We start from the raw sequence: 13818 nt of genomic DNA, 5'->3' as shown, positions 1-13818 counted from the left end.
CAGGGGTCCCCAAAGCGGTCCTCTTGCTCCCCGGCCGGCCGCGCGGGGCCTCCGGGCCTTGGGGCTCCGAAACCCTGCGTGGCTCTGGCGGCCCCTCGCCCTCCCGGTGCCCTTCAGGCAGCGGCCGCCCTGGTTGCGCGCTGGCGGGGCCGTGGCCGTCTCCGGGACCCCTGCGCCCCGGGCGCCCGGCCGTGCGCCTCCTTTGGCAGCAGCGGCAGCTGCCGCAGCGCGAGGGTGACTTGGAAGGTTTCGCGGAAGCTCCGGAGGGCCTGGGAACCCCCTCCCGCCCCCGGCAAGGAGGCATCGGCGGGTCCGGCCTCCCCGAGGTGATGCAGAAGAGCGCCCCAAGTCTCGGGGCGGGGGCGCCCGAGGCCGCGTAGCGCCGTCCGCGGGGGCAGGAGCCAGTGGGTGCTGCACCCGCCGGGGGACTCCCGAACTTTCGCAGAGGCGTAGGCCGCACAGGGATGCTCTCCCCTCCCTAAGCTCCCCCCCCCCCCCGCCCACGGAAGCTGCTCCTTGGCTCCAGAGGGCGGGGGGGGAGGGGCGGGGAACGTGGTGCTCAGTGACCCGTAAAGCCCGGGAGGGCGCCCCTACAGGTGTGGCCACTAACCGGACGGGCTGCTTTCCCGTACCCGAGTCCAGGTAGCGCGGGCCGTGCGCTCTGATGCGCGGCCGGAGGGGCCGCAGCTCTCGTTTCCCATTTGGCTCGCTCTCCTGGCCCGAACTGGGCGCCCACAGAGCAGGGGCCTCGGTTTCCTCCTGGCGGCCACGGTGTGTGCGTAGGACACACGCTGTCCCCGAACATCCCTAATGAGGGACGAAGGGCACCTGGCCCCCAGACGAGCCCGGCGACAGCCCCCGGAGCGCCCGGACGGGACGGAAGCCGTGTCTGCCTCTGCAGAGCAGCCGAGCTCCTCCTCCTGCAGCCATGAGGCCTGCGGGCCTGCTCCTCGCCCTGCTCTTCTTTCTGAGCCGAGTCCTTGCAGGTAACCGGAGCAGCTCTGCCCAAGCCCTGGTAGATGCGGGCCGAGACCTTCCGGGCTGCCCGGAGGAGCCGGGCCCCAGCAGGAGGCCCTAGGAAGTCGGAGGCCTGGGGCCCAGCCCTGCGGACGCCTGGCTCATCAGTGCCCACCCGCAGGGTGAAGTGAGGTCAGAGGTGTTTGCTCCCCCACCCAAGATGGATTTAGGCAAGCGGACCTGCAGTGTCCAAATCTAGATAACCAAAAGCAAATGGGGCATTTTTCTAGTAAATCTTGGTTTCCAACATCCTCCACTTATTGTAGAAAAAGTTAGTCTCCAAGGTACTGGCATAAGAGCCACGCCAGAGCTGGAGGGTCCCCAGCAGAGGGACTGGCAAGGGGACCTCCTTGTAAGGCTTACTCCAGTCTACGACATGCCCAATCCTTTGCTCCTTCAGACCGTTGGTCTCCTGCGCTGGACTCTGCCCCTCAAGGCTCCATCCCAGCCCCTGGCTTTTCTTCCTCCTTTGCAACATTTTAGTCTTCTACAGTAGAACTAAAACACAGGCGTCAGAAATGACCCGGTAGCAGAGTGTGTCCTCCTGCGGTCAAACAGGTGTAGTAGGGTGACCTGCACAGATGTGCAATGGGTGGGGCCCTCCTCACTTTCACCCAGGGGAGTGACAAGACACCCAGAATGGGTCATTACATTTGCAGAACTCGGGACATGTGGGCCAAGGAGGAAGAAGCATCTTCTTGCTCTACATCACGTAGAATGTCTTCTTCTCTGTTCTTGAGAATTCAGGGCCTCAGGGATGAGGAAGGGATTATTAAAAAAGCAGGCATAGATGTGTGGAAGTGGACCGTCCTCGTATAGGTGAAGGAACTGTGGTTGCTATGCTTTATGGTGTTTGCAAAAGGATGCTTCCCAAAATTTCCACCAGAAAATATAGTTGGAGGCCTGCCTGTTCTTGGTGAATCCCAACTGTCTAGCTAACTCTGGGTCTTAAAGGATTGCTTGCTGCTCATGGGTAGGGCGTACTTCAGATTTGTGGGGAGGGTGCAACTGGGGAGTTGCTTGCAACTTGACTTCAGGAGACCTAATCTGGTGGAAGCAGGGGGGAAGAGTTTCCAGTGTGGAGAGTCTAGGCATGGGAAACGAGTGCAGTTAGACACCACAGTCGGGGACGCCCTTACCAGGAAGCAGGAATACAAAGAAAGCTGTGATGGCCCTTGACTCCCAAGAAGCTTGGTTACTGTACTGCTCAGGGGAGAGTCACCACATCCCAAAAGAGAGCCCTGGCACCAATGAAGGAGAGATTTCCTAAGTGAGATTTAGGAGAGGAATAAGACATGACCGAAAAGAAAGACAAAAGCCCAAAGCAACGCAATGTTTGAATGCTTCAGGCCCTAAGCTGTGGAGGCATAGGGGGTCTGGAGGAAAGTCATGGGGCAGCTCAATACTGAGAGTGTTTGAAGCTGTCTATCAAGGCTCTCATCCACATCTTTCCTTTAGTAATATTCTGTATACCCACTAACCCACACTCACAAGAGTTTTAGGGTGAACAACAGTCTGGGACTGTACTCCAGGGCTGAGGTTAAGCGACCCCATCCCGCTGGGATGTAATATGTAAGAGCCTCACTGAGCCCCTTATGAATGAACTTCAAAATGCTTTCTCTTATTTAAAGAGAAGAATAAGTATTTTTTAAACAAATGCAAGAGTATTTTTTTAACAAAACAAAAAGAACATTTATCTTTGTTTCAATGAGCACAGAAGCTATGAGAGGTCAGATACCATAAAATCATTAACTGTTGTTGATAAGATTCAAAAAGGTCTTGATGATCTAGTCTATTTTTCATATTCTATAGAGGAAAAATCAAGGCCCTGAAAAGTGAGTGCCCCCCCAAGCTGACAGAATGAGCTACCTGTCATTCAGGGCATGGTCTTCATCTCCACCCTAAGGCTCCATTGTGCTGCTTCCTTTTTTCTGACTCTAGACAGCGGTGAAAGGTGATGCCATATCCAATGATATTAAAAGGAACACACAAGCTGGTGACTTCAATTTTTTTTTAAAGGTTGTGTATTCATTTATTTGACAGAGACAGCGCATGAGCACAAGCTGGGGAGCAACAGAAGGATGCGAGAAGCAGGCTTCCCACTGAGCAGGGAGCCCAACTCAGGGCTCAATCCTAGGACCCTGGGATCATGACCTGAGCCAAAGGCAGATACTTAGCCAACTGAGCCATCCAGGCACCCCTGGTGACTTCAACTTAAAAGAGAAGTGTCTACATGGCTTTGCTAAAGACCCTTCTGATAAGTACCTACTAAGTGGTATCCTCACTAACCATATGGGTTGGACGGAGGAAAGTCCTTCTCGTCAGGAAATGAATACTTTTAACCAAGTCTCCCAAACTTTGAAAATGGATTCATTTTTGTTGTTGTTGTTATTGTTGTTTTCACTGTCACTGAACCAAAGTAAGGGAAAGTAATGTGATGGTTAGAAAAGCAAGAGGCAAAAAACATTTCCAGTAATCCACTGTACTGGGATATGGGACTATAGGACACGTCTATGTGGTGGGGCAAGGGGGTGTGGTGGCTTTTCCTGCTGCCCTTAAGTGTCATTTGCAGTGGGACTAAAGCTTTTCTTTTGGAAGCCAGGGTAACAGAGGGGGATACAGAGTGGGAACAAGAGGGGGGGATTCAATGGAACTGAGGCCACAGACGTCTCCCATTCCCCCCCATCACAAAAGCATTAGGTGAGCTTGGATAAGTTGCTCTCTTTCCCCTTGCCTCATTTCCTCATCTGTAGGATAATTCATGAGATCAGATAATCTCTGATGTTCATTGTAACTCCAGCTTATGTTTTGGAAGCAAAGAGCTAGATACGACATTGTGCAATATAAACGATTCACTAGCAAAGAACTAATAAAAATGAAAAGTAAGAAAAATGCCCTGAATAGGACTTGGATTCTTACACCTGAGTGATGGTGTGTCATCCTTTACAAAGCTCCTTTGTGATGTAAAAATTTAATGCTCAGTAGTCAACTGCAGCAAAATTGCACAACTAATGCCAAGACATGTGCACTGACAATAACAGCCAATTCCCATACAAACATGTTACAGGATGAGCAGGAGCCGTGTCTTAATGATTTTCCACTCACTGACTGAATGCCTATTACATGCCAAGGCTTCAGTCAGGTTCTGGTATGTACAGGGAAGAATAAGCTGTGATTCTTGCACCCAGAGAACTCATCATCAAAAAGTGAGGTCAAACAGGAAACCACACCATCAGAGAATGGAAGAAGTCCAAGAATGATGGGGTGTTCAACAGTGATTTATCACATAAGACACCTCATGTCACTGGTTCATCCTCTATAATATACTCCTTTCCTATGATCCTAGTGCCAATGGGCCAGTTTTAGCCACAGTAATGGGGCCTGTGTATTTAGTAGTTGAGTTAATTTATTTATAGATAAAATGGAGAGATGTACAGTCTAGGGATTGAAAAACTTAGATCGCAGCTCCTTTCTGCATAGTGCTCAACACTTAGGATGATCATTGACTTGAAACAGAAACACCTGGGGGTGCTCAGTCAGTTTAGCCTCTGACTCTTGGCTCAGGTCAGGATCTCAGAATCATGAGATCAAGCCCATGAGTTGGGCTCTGGGCTCAGCAGGGAGTCTGCTAGATATTCTCTCCCTCTACCCCTGCTACTCCCCTCACTCATGCTTTCTTTGTCTCTCCAAATAAATAAATAAATAAATAAATAAATAAATAAATAAACAAACAAACAAATCCTTAAAGAAAACCCAAGGGAAAAAAAAAGTACCCTTAAAATTATTTCCCAGCTCACATTTTGGGTAAAAATCTGATGTTGATCCTCACATCTATTAACTAATGGCCTTGTGAATCTTGAAAAGTTGAATTCAACTGAATGCATTTGAATTTCAGTTCAATCCATTCAATAGGCATTTACTGAATTTATATAATGCCCTCTACTGATCTGAAGGTCTTCAAGAACTGGCCTTTATGGGGCAACTGGGTGACTCCTTCAGCTAAGCATCTGCCTTTGGCTCAGGTCATGATCTCAGGGTCCTGGGATGAAGCCCTGCATTCGGGCTCCCTGCTCCATGGGGAGCCTGCTTCTCCTTCTCCCTCTGCCCCTCCCCCTGCTTGTGTTCTCTCACTCTCTCTTTGTCAAATAGCTAAATAAAATCTTTAAAAAAAGAATTGGCCTTTGTGTTTCCCAATACAAACACCTAGAAGTGCTGGTTGTGAGTACTTCTCTTAATGTCAGCCAAGAGCTTAAGAAGTTGTCATGGAAAAGGCACACTTTATTACATATGAAGACGACTTGAAAGTGTGCCCCCCTTTTGAAACTGAGCACCCCATCGTATGTAGCTCACCCCACAACAGTAAGCAGTAAAACACAAATCAAATATTATTCGACCTTTTTAACAGCTATATTTGTTCAGCCCTTACAAAGAACCACTTTTGAGAGCAGGCTTGCAACCTGAAAGGCCAGTTCAGACGGACAAGGGGTGAGTGAAGTATCTGATGTGACTGGGACACTTTCTTCATATTTTATATGTGGGAGTGTTCTCTGCCTCCAGGAAGATAACTTCACTAACAATTTCCCTGAAGCATCTTCTCTTTTTAGATCTCTATTTTCTTCCACTTTTCAAAGGTACACACAGAAAGATTTCTCTAAAAAGTTTCTTCTGCTTTAGGAAAATTAGCAGCACAAGACTGAAACTAAAGAAAACCTATCTCTGCCATCAGTGATAGGAGATGAGGAGGAAAGACTGGTGTCAGCACAGTCCCCAGAGACCTGAAGGAGGCAGGTCATCCGGGTGGTGGCTTTCTTACCCAGACGCCCCAGATATTGCCTGATTTTCAAGAATGCCCCAAATCCGGGGATCCCTGGGTGGCTCAGCAGTTTGGCACCTGCCTTTGGCCCAGGGCACGATCCTGGGGTCCCGGGATTGAGTCCCGTGTCGGGTTCCCGGCATGGAGCCTGCTTCTCCCACTCTGCTTGTCTTTCTCTCTCTCTCTACATATATATGATATATATATATGTATATATATATCATATATATATAATGAATAAATAAATCTTTTTAAAAAAAAAAAAGAATGCCCCAAATCCAAATTTGGAGTGAAGGCATATTTTTTTTTTAAGTGTTGGTTTAAGGAATTAAATAACAACAACAATGACAAAATCTGCCCAAGATTGTTTCCAGACACTCCTCCCACCCAGTAATTCAATAAAAATTTACGGAGACATAGTTACAATAACCCTCTTTTCTGTGCAGCCAGGGGCAGATTCAAGGAGATCTGTGAGCATCCAAATGGCTCTTGCCAGGAGTTTTGCCTGGAAACAGAAATCCAAGCCGGGAGGTGTTTAAATGGCCAAGCATGCTGCCAGCCCATGGTGTTCGAGTCCATCATCGAGCCTACTACACCCAAGGAATGATCAACTCTTTTTGAAGCTTTGTGTTTCTTTAGATGTTTTATTCTCTATTCTGTGTGCTCTCTCTCCGTCTCTTTTTCTGTCTTCTCAAAGGGATTCCTATTGAGACCTGAATAAATAATAAAGCAAAACTAGCAAACACAAGACCTATTTTAAAAAGTCATATTGCACATTTTCACTCCATTACTGTTTGGTTCCCATCTTTCTACTGGGTCTGGACAAACTCCCCCAGCCACTTCATCTGAGGACACTAATGGCTTTCCAACGGGAAAATGCACTCTCTCATTCCTTGCAGCCTTGTGGGGTCTCCCTCCCTGACAAAGGGGCGATGTCCAGGAACTGACACAATTGGATTTCCCCACACCAGTCAGACTCTACCAGAAATCTGAATTTCTAGACAGAGCAACACCCACCCAGATACCAAATAGTCTCTTCTACATCCTTTCTGAAGCTAGCACTCTGGCCCATCCTTGTATTCCTGGCTGAGATCTATGGAATTTCTCAAGTTATCACCTTTCACTGGGCATGGTCTTTTGGCTTTTTCTTACATCCTGTAAAGCACTGCATGGCTTCCAATGCCTGCTGTAACAAATCACCACAGATTTTGTGACTTAAAGCAAGACAGTTCATTATTTGAATAGTTCTGTAGGTTAGAATTTAACCAAAGATCCAATGACATGGATCTCAATGGATTAAGATCAAGATATCAGCAGGGCTGAATTCCCTTCTGGAAGCTCTATGGTTCCCTTCCTCCATGGTTGGGACAGCAATGGGAACTATCACAGGCAATCATGCTTCACCCATTTAACAGGCTTGCATCCTTCTCACATCCTCACATTCAAAACTTACCTTCTGCCTCTCCCATTTTTTTAGGAGCCTTGTCATTACATTGGGCCCACCTGGGTAATCCAAGATATTATCCCTGTTTTACGATCAGCTGATGACCATCCTCAATTCCACCTTCCACCTCAAACTACTTTGCCATAGGAGGTGACATTATTCACAGGTTCCAAGGATGGATGGCTGAAGAAAATGTGATATAAGTGTATATGTACACACACACACACTGGAATATCATTAAGTCACAAAAGGAAGGGAATCATGCCATTTATTACAATATGGATGGATTCTGATGGCCTTACACAAGTGAAATAAGTCAGAAAGAGCCAGACAGTGTTTGATTTCAAGGGGAATCCAAATGAGAAAAAAAGAAAAAAACAACACCTCATTGATATAAAGATTGGCAGTTGCCAGAGGCAGGGGTGGGGGATGCATGGTGAAATGGGCGAAGGAATCAAAAGGTACAAATTTCCAGTTATAAAATAAATAAGCCCTCAGGATGTAATGTACAGCACCATTACTACAGGCAATAACATTATATATTTGGAAGTTATTAAAAGAGTAAATCTTAAAAGTTTTCATCACAAGGAAACAAAATTTATAACTATATGGTGATGAATGTTAAGTAGATTTACTGTGGTGATCACTTCACAATATACACATATATTGAATCATTACTTTGTATAACTGAAACTAATATAATGTTAGTAATTATATCTCAATAAAAAATTATTTTTCAGTTATCAGTAACACAAGAGGCTGCTCAGTAAGCATATAAAAGATCTAAATAATACTACAATGAATTTAATCTAATTAATCTAATTTTAAAATTTTCACACAACCACAGCAGAAAAAAAATTCTTTTTAAGTGTGCACTTACCAATATAAACCACAAAATTTTGTTTTGGCATGGGAAATAAAATTATCCAAATCATACAAAGTGTATCCTGTGACCCTAACAGAAGTAAAATAAGAACCAATATTCAGTATCAGGAAAATTCTCATCTATTTGGAAATTAAACAACACACTCTGAACAAAAATGAGTAAGCATTTTGAATCGAAAAAAAAGGAAAACATATCATATCAGACTGTATGAGATAAAGCCAAATTAGCATTTGGAAATAGATTTATAGTTCATATATGCTAATATTGTCTAAGAAGAGCAAATTAAATCTAAAGAAAGTCAGGAGGTTAATAAAGATAGTAAGAGAAATTAATTAAACAGAAAATCAATAGGGAAGAAAGATGAAATCAAAAGTTGGTTCTGTGGAACGATGAAAAAAATGCACAAACCCCATACAGGTTGATTTGAGAGAGAGTTAAGGGAGAAACAGAATACAAATAATCAGTATCAGTAATTAAAGAAAGGAGCCAGAAATTACAGATCTCAGATCAATAAGCAGGTCTTATAAGACATAGCTTTAGGTCATCAAGTTCAACAACTTTGATGGAACAGGGTAATTTCCTAAAAGAAACAAACTACCAAAACTTACTTAAGAAATGAGAAAAGGAAAAACTACATGGATAGAAGATAAGTGGTTGTCGGCACCTGGGGGCTGAAACCATTACACAAGGATGTGAGGAAACTTCTGGCAGTAAGAGAGCTGTTCTGTGTATGATTGTGATCTTGGTGACACAAATACATGGTTTTTAAAAACTCATAGAAATGTACACTAAATTTTGGGGTGCCTGGCTGGTTCAGTTGTAAGAGCGTGCAATTCTTGATCTCGGGGTCATGAGTTGAAGCCCCATGTTGGGTGTGGAGATTCCTAAAAGAAGTAAACTCTAAAAGAAAGAAGGAAGGAAAGAAAGAGAAAAGAAGAAAGAAAGAAAAAGTACACTAAATTTTAATGAATAAAATTTTACTGTGTATATCTCAATAATTCTTGCCTGTTCCTGTCTTAGGGTTTTGCCGCCCCCTTTACCTAACTTCTAATAGCTTGTGCCTTCTTTTCATTAAGGAGTGACAGGATGGAATTCATTTATAAGAATCTGCTGTGTTTCTCCACCAGAACGTGGCCTTCCTGAGTGACTGTAGCTTCCACCCACATAACTTCCCTGTACCTTGAGGCTTGGAAGAAACGCAGGGGCAGACAAACACCTGGAGGAGGCCCAGTCATGCAGAAAACCCATCTCATTCTCTCTCACAGTCCAAACCATAAAGCACTGTGTGCTGATCTTGGGCAGCAGAGACATAAGCCTGTCTGGCCCTGTCTGGCCCTACTCCAGAAGCTCACATAACCTTCATTTCTTCCCAGGTGCATTCAAGGTCAGCTCCAACCTGATGATCCCAGAGTGAAACCAAAGTCCTGAGAATTGGTCCAAATAGCCAGAGAAAAACACACCTGGCATGAGGACTTAGATGCCCGTTAACCAGAGTTCTTGATGGGAGAAAGTTCTGCCCCTGGCACCTACCTGGAAATGTCTGGAGACCCTTTAGTTCTGACCACTAGAAAGGTGCTACTTGCGTCATTAGTGGCTAGGGGCCAGGGAGGGTGCTAAACCCCCAACAGTGGACAGGAATGACCTTGAAGACACAGAATCATCTGTCGCCAAATGTCAACAGGGCTGTGGTTGAAAAAAACCCTCCAGGCTTTGACACAATGCTAAGAAGCAGAAGAAGAACCAGAAGTGGATAAATGTCTTGCCTCAAGAGCACGTTGCAGCCTCCCTAGGAGAGCCCAGATCACCCATAAATAGGTATGAGGCACCCAGCCACTCCCACATCGACTCTTCTGAATGTTGTGCCTTTAATTCATGGACATGCAGCACATGAAAGTAATTTTTGGACACTCCAGCATAATTATGAACATTTTTTATTCTTATATCCTGTTGCTCTCTTGTCTTTGCTTCTCCGTCTTTTCCTATGCCTGACAAATCCTGGCCCAATTGATAATCCAGGTGAATCCGATTAATTCATTCCCAGTTCCAGACATAGTCTTTGTACATTGCCGTGGCACTTTGTTTTCCTAGATGACTTAAAATCTGTCGAAGAAGCTATAAATGGATTTACAACAATCACTTAAAACATCTGCACGTCAAAAAAAAAATGACTTCAAAATGTAGAACATTGCTGCCATGGTGGCATCACTATTTCCCGTTGCTACTTTGTTCCTGTGTCCATTTTTTCAGTGGGGTTTTCTCCAAACCCCACCTTCCAGACCCCTTCACTGATCTGCTTCCAATTAGGTCACAACAAACATTAGGTGCCACAGGGGAATTTGGATTTTGGAGAAGGGGCGAAGGGGCTTCCTTACTCCCTTTTGCTCCTGTCACCATTGCTACAGCAGCAACAGCCAGCCTCAGCATCCCCCTTCCTAGGGCACCGCTAGAACCAATCGCATCATGCTCTCACAGAGACATCAGCAACTAGTTCCTGTCCCTTTTTCATAGGGCTGAGGCCCAATGCTGATAAAACCTCTCCTTAGAGCTCCAGCAGTTGGACAGCATGCCCCTCCTTAGAGGCCTGAGAACCAGGGAACCCCTCTACAGGCCCCTGGTCTCTTCCATTTTGATGTCCCCCTGAGGGGTGGCACCTGCTGCCTGCAGTTACTTCTGGGTAACCTCAGCACTCCCTCGAACCCTTCATAACCTGTGCAACAAATCCAGTTTTAAAAGTGTTCAAAATACTAGTATATTCTAATTGACTGAATCCTGGCTAACAGCTCCTACTATCATGGTTACTGCCTCCCCTCTTGTTGCTGCTGCTACTACTCTGTCATCCTATAAATCTGGAAGACAGGCAGGTCTAGTTACCTAATGGATAAAGCAACAAAGCATCATGAAGACTATACTTCATCACTCACAACTGACAGATCAAGTAGATGAAAAATGCACTAAGACTATAGAGGCTCTAAAGAAATTTGTAACGCAAAATCTAGAAGATGTATATTCAACTCTAAGCATTATAAATGTGAGATATAATTCAATTTCCCTTGTCTACAGAACATAAAGAAGAATTCACCCAGGGTCCTCCATCACTCTAAATGGAAATGGCACAGACAAGTACATTTGCTGATCATGCAATGCAACTGGGATTTAATAACAAAATGGAAACTAAGGTAAGAAAGCATAAAGTAATTTAAAAATAATCAATAACCAGAAAGGAAATGATAATGAAGATCCTCCTTATATTGGTTTACCTAGCAGGTAAGCTAACATTCCTACATAGTATAAAGGATTACCATGCAAAATAATGTAAAATGTAAAATTTTATTCAACTAAAAGGAAAGATAATTCTGGCAATGGCGATGGTCTATGGTGTATCCACAGAAACATAATATTCACTCCTCCACAAATAAAAGATCATCACTAAAATCCTCTTAGATATATGTTAAATATCCACCAAGGATTGTAGTATAGCATCAAGCACTTAAAATGCCAATTCTGGGATCCCTGGATGGCACAGCAGTTTGGCGCCTGCCTTTGGCCCAGGGCGCGATCCTGGAGACTGGGGATCGAGTCCCACGTCAGGCTCCCAGTGCATGGAGCCTGCTTCTCCCTCTGCCTGTGTCTCTGCCTCTCTCTCTCTCTCTGTCTCTCTCTCTCTATCATGAATAAATAAATAAAATCTTAAAAAAATAATAAAAATAAATAAATAAAATGCCAATTCCCTCATTATTTAACATATGACACACTAGTAGGTCCATACATATAATAGTATGCAACAAAATCTTACAGGAATTATGTTTCCCTCTAGACTGCAATCAGTATTTGTTGGGGTATAAATACAGAATAAAATGGTACAGTTCATTCCTGAATGAATGAAAATAACATTTAGCAAAATAAAAAATAAGACAGTATTTTTAAATAGCACGTGTTATGGGTTGATTGAGTAAGGTTTGGTGGTGGGAGGAGGGGGACGAGACAGTGATCATCACTGGGTTGGGGCAGTGGGAGTTGAGCAAAAGTGAAATGGCCATGTTGGGAGTGAATCAGAGAATGCGTGAGATTCCCCTAGGCTCAAATCCAAAGATGTGGTGGACGGCCTTTTCTTTCTGGCACTCATAACTCAGAATCGGTTGGCCATAAACTATGATCTGTCTGAAGCTCTGGATGAAGCAAAGAGAGGAAACAAATAAGCAAAAGCTCTAGGTGGATATTTGCTTTCTTTCACTGTGATTATATAGCTCTTGATGGCATGAGCTGGAATTTGTAACCGAACATTGTAATTGCTTGTGCTCACTTCCTCCTTATGGTTATTACCAATAACAATGATTTTTTTTCCAGTAGGATCTATAATATATCTCACAGCTTTATCATGAAGTATTTGTTGTTATTCCTTCTTTCAACAATGAGCATAAAGTTGAAAAAGAAACATTAAGTGTTTATCACAGGGAATACTCTTCCACCAATTATTTTTTCATAATTTTTTATTCTTTCTCTCTCTCCTATCCCATCTCTCTCTCTTGCACACATGTGTGCAATCCAAGATGTATAATTGTATGCAAGGGAGATAAGGTCATTTGTATCGTGATTCTACATATTTTTTATTACATCTACCTCTTTACACTTGAAAAGACTTGAAACATGATTGTGTTACCTTTGGCGTCTTCACACCTGAACTCATGTCTTGTGGGAACAATTTTACTAGAGGATAGTTGTGTGCTTGTATTACTAGCTGTCTACAGTTGCATACACATTACCCCAAACTAAGCAACTTAAAATGATAAGCATTTACTCTCTAAACAATTTGTGTGGTGAGGCTCACATGAGTACCTCTGGCTTTGATGAGATTGCTGTCCAGCTTTTGGCCTGGATTAGAGGTTCTTTTGAAGGCTGGACTTAGGGCAGAGGGGAGGAATCAGCATCCAAGCTCAATCATGTCATCACTGACAGGCCTCAGGTCTTCATTAGCGAATTGCTAATCATCAATCCCTTTCCATTGGGTAGCTCAGAACATGGGAGCAGACTTTACTCAGAGCAACTGAATAAGCCAGCAAAAGGGTTAGAGAGGGTGCCCAAGATGGGAAAAAAAAGACTCTTCCTGTAACCCAATCTAGAAAGTGACATCCCATCCATCTGTTGTCTCCTCTTCACATGTCCAGTCTCCTCTAAGGAAAGGAGCTGCACAAAAGCATGAATACAAGGAATCAGGGGTCACTGGGCACCATCACAGAAGCTGATAATCATAATACCCAACAGAGTAGATTTTTTTCCAGAGAGCACAACTTAGGTTAAAAGAAAGGACAATCATCATAATGATTGTTCTGCCAAGACGACAAAGGACATCTATCCTGGGGAAAGTTTCCTGAAGTCTTTAGCTGTGGTTGAATTTCAGTAATGGGATTCCAAGCAATTTAATTTTTTCATACTTTCTGGTGTTTTCTAGGTTTTCTATAATGCTAGGTTTTAACTATAAACATTTAAAGAAATAATAAAAATCTATTAAAATGGCTGCAAAAATCTTTAAAAAGGTTGAAATGTGCTTTCAACAAAACAGTGTTACTATAAAGATAAAATACCAAACTCTTTTGAAACATGCTCCGTATCATCCTTGTTATGAAGCCCTTCCTGACTTTCCCATTACTGCTCCCCACTCCT

The 13818-nt window shown here is 44.0% G+C and overlaps 1 protein-coding gene across 1 annotated transcript; it reads left to right on the top strand.

The window, feature by feature from the left end:
• The first annotated feature begins 697 nt into the window (after window positions 1-697).
• Window positions 698-6500, top strand: DEFB108B (defensin beta 108B). The gene is made up of 2 exons (XM_055333798.1): window positions 698-986; window positions 6277-6500. Exons 1-2 carry the CDS (start codon window positions 929-931, stop codon window positions 6435-6437), a joined length of 219 nt encoding a protein of 72 aa, XP_055189773.1. The 5' UTR covers window positions 698-928; the 3' UTR covers window positions 6438-6500.
• The last annotated feature ends 7318 nt before the right edge of the window (window positions 6501-13818 follow it).

Source organism: Nyctereutes procyonoides, unplaced genomic scaffold (genome assembly GCF_905146905.1).
Source record: "Nyctereutes procyonoides isolate TBG_1078 unplaced genomic scaffold, NYPRO_anot_genome, whole genome shotgun sequence".
Taxonomy (NCBI): domain Eukaryota; kingdom Metazoa; phylum Chordata; class Mammalia; order Carnivora; family Canidae; genus Nyctereutes; species Nyctereutes procyonoides.
Note: the sequence above shows the minus strand (reverse complement) of the source record. Positions and strands in the feature narration are given on the sequence as shown.

Coding starts and splice junctions, on each gene's coding strand:
- DEFB108B (XM_055333798.1), top strand. CDS start 929: ATGAGGCCTGCGGGCCTGCTCCTCGCCCTGCTCTTCTTTCTGAGCCGA. Junction 987..6,276: donor TCTGAGCCGAGTCCTTGCAG/GTAACCGGAGCA, acceptor TTTTCTGTGCAG/CCAGGGGCAGATTCAAGGAG.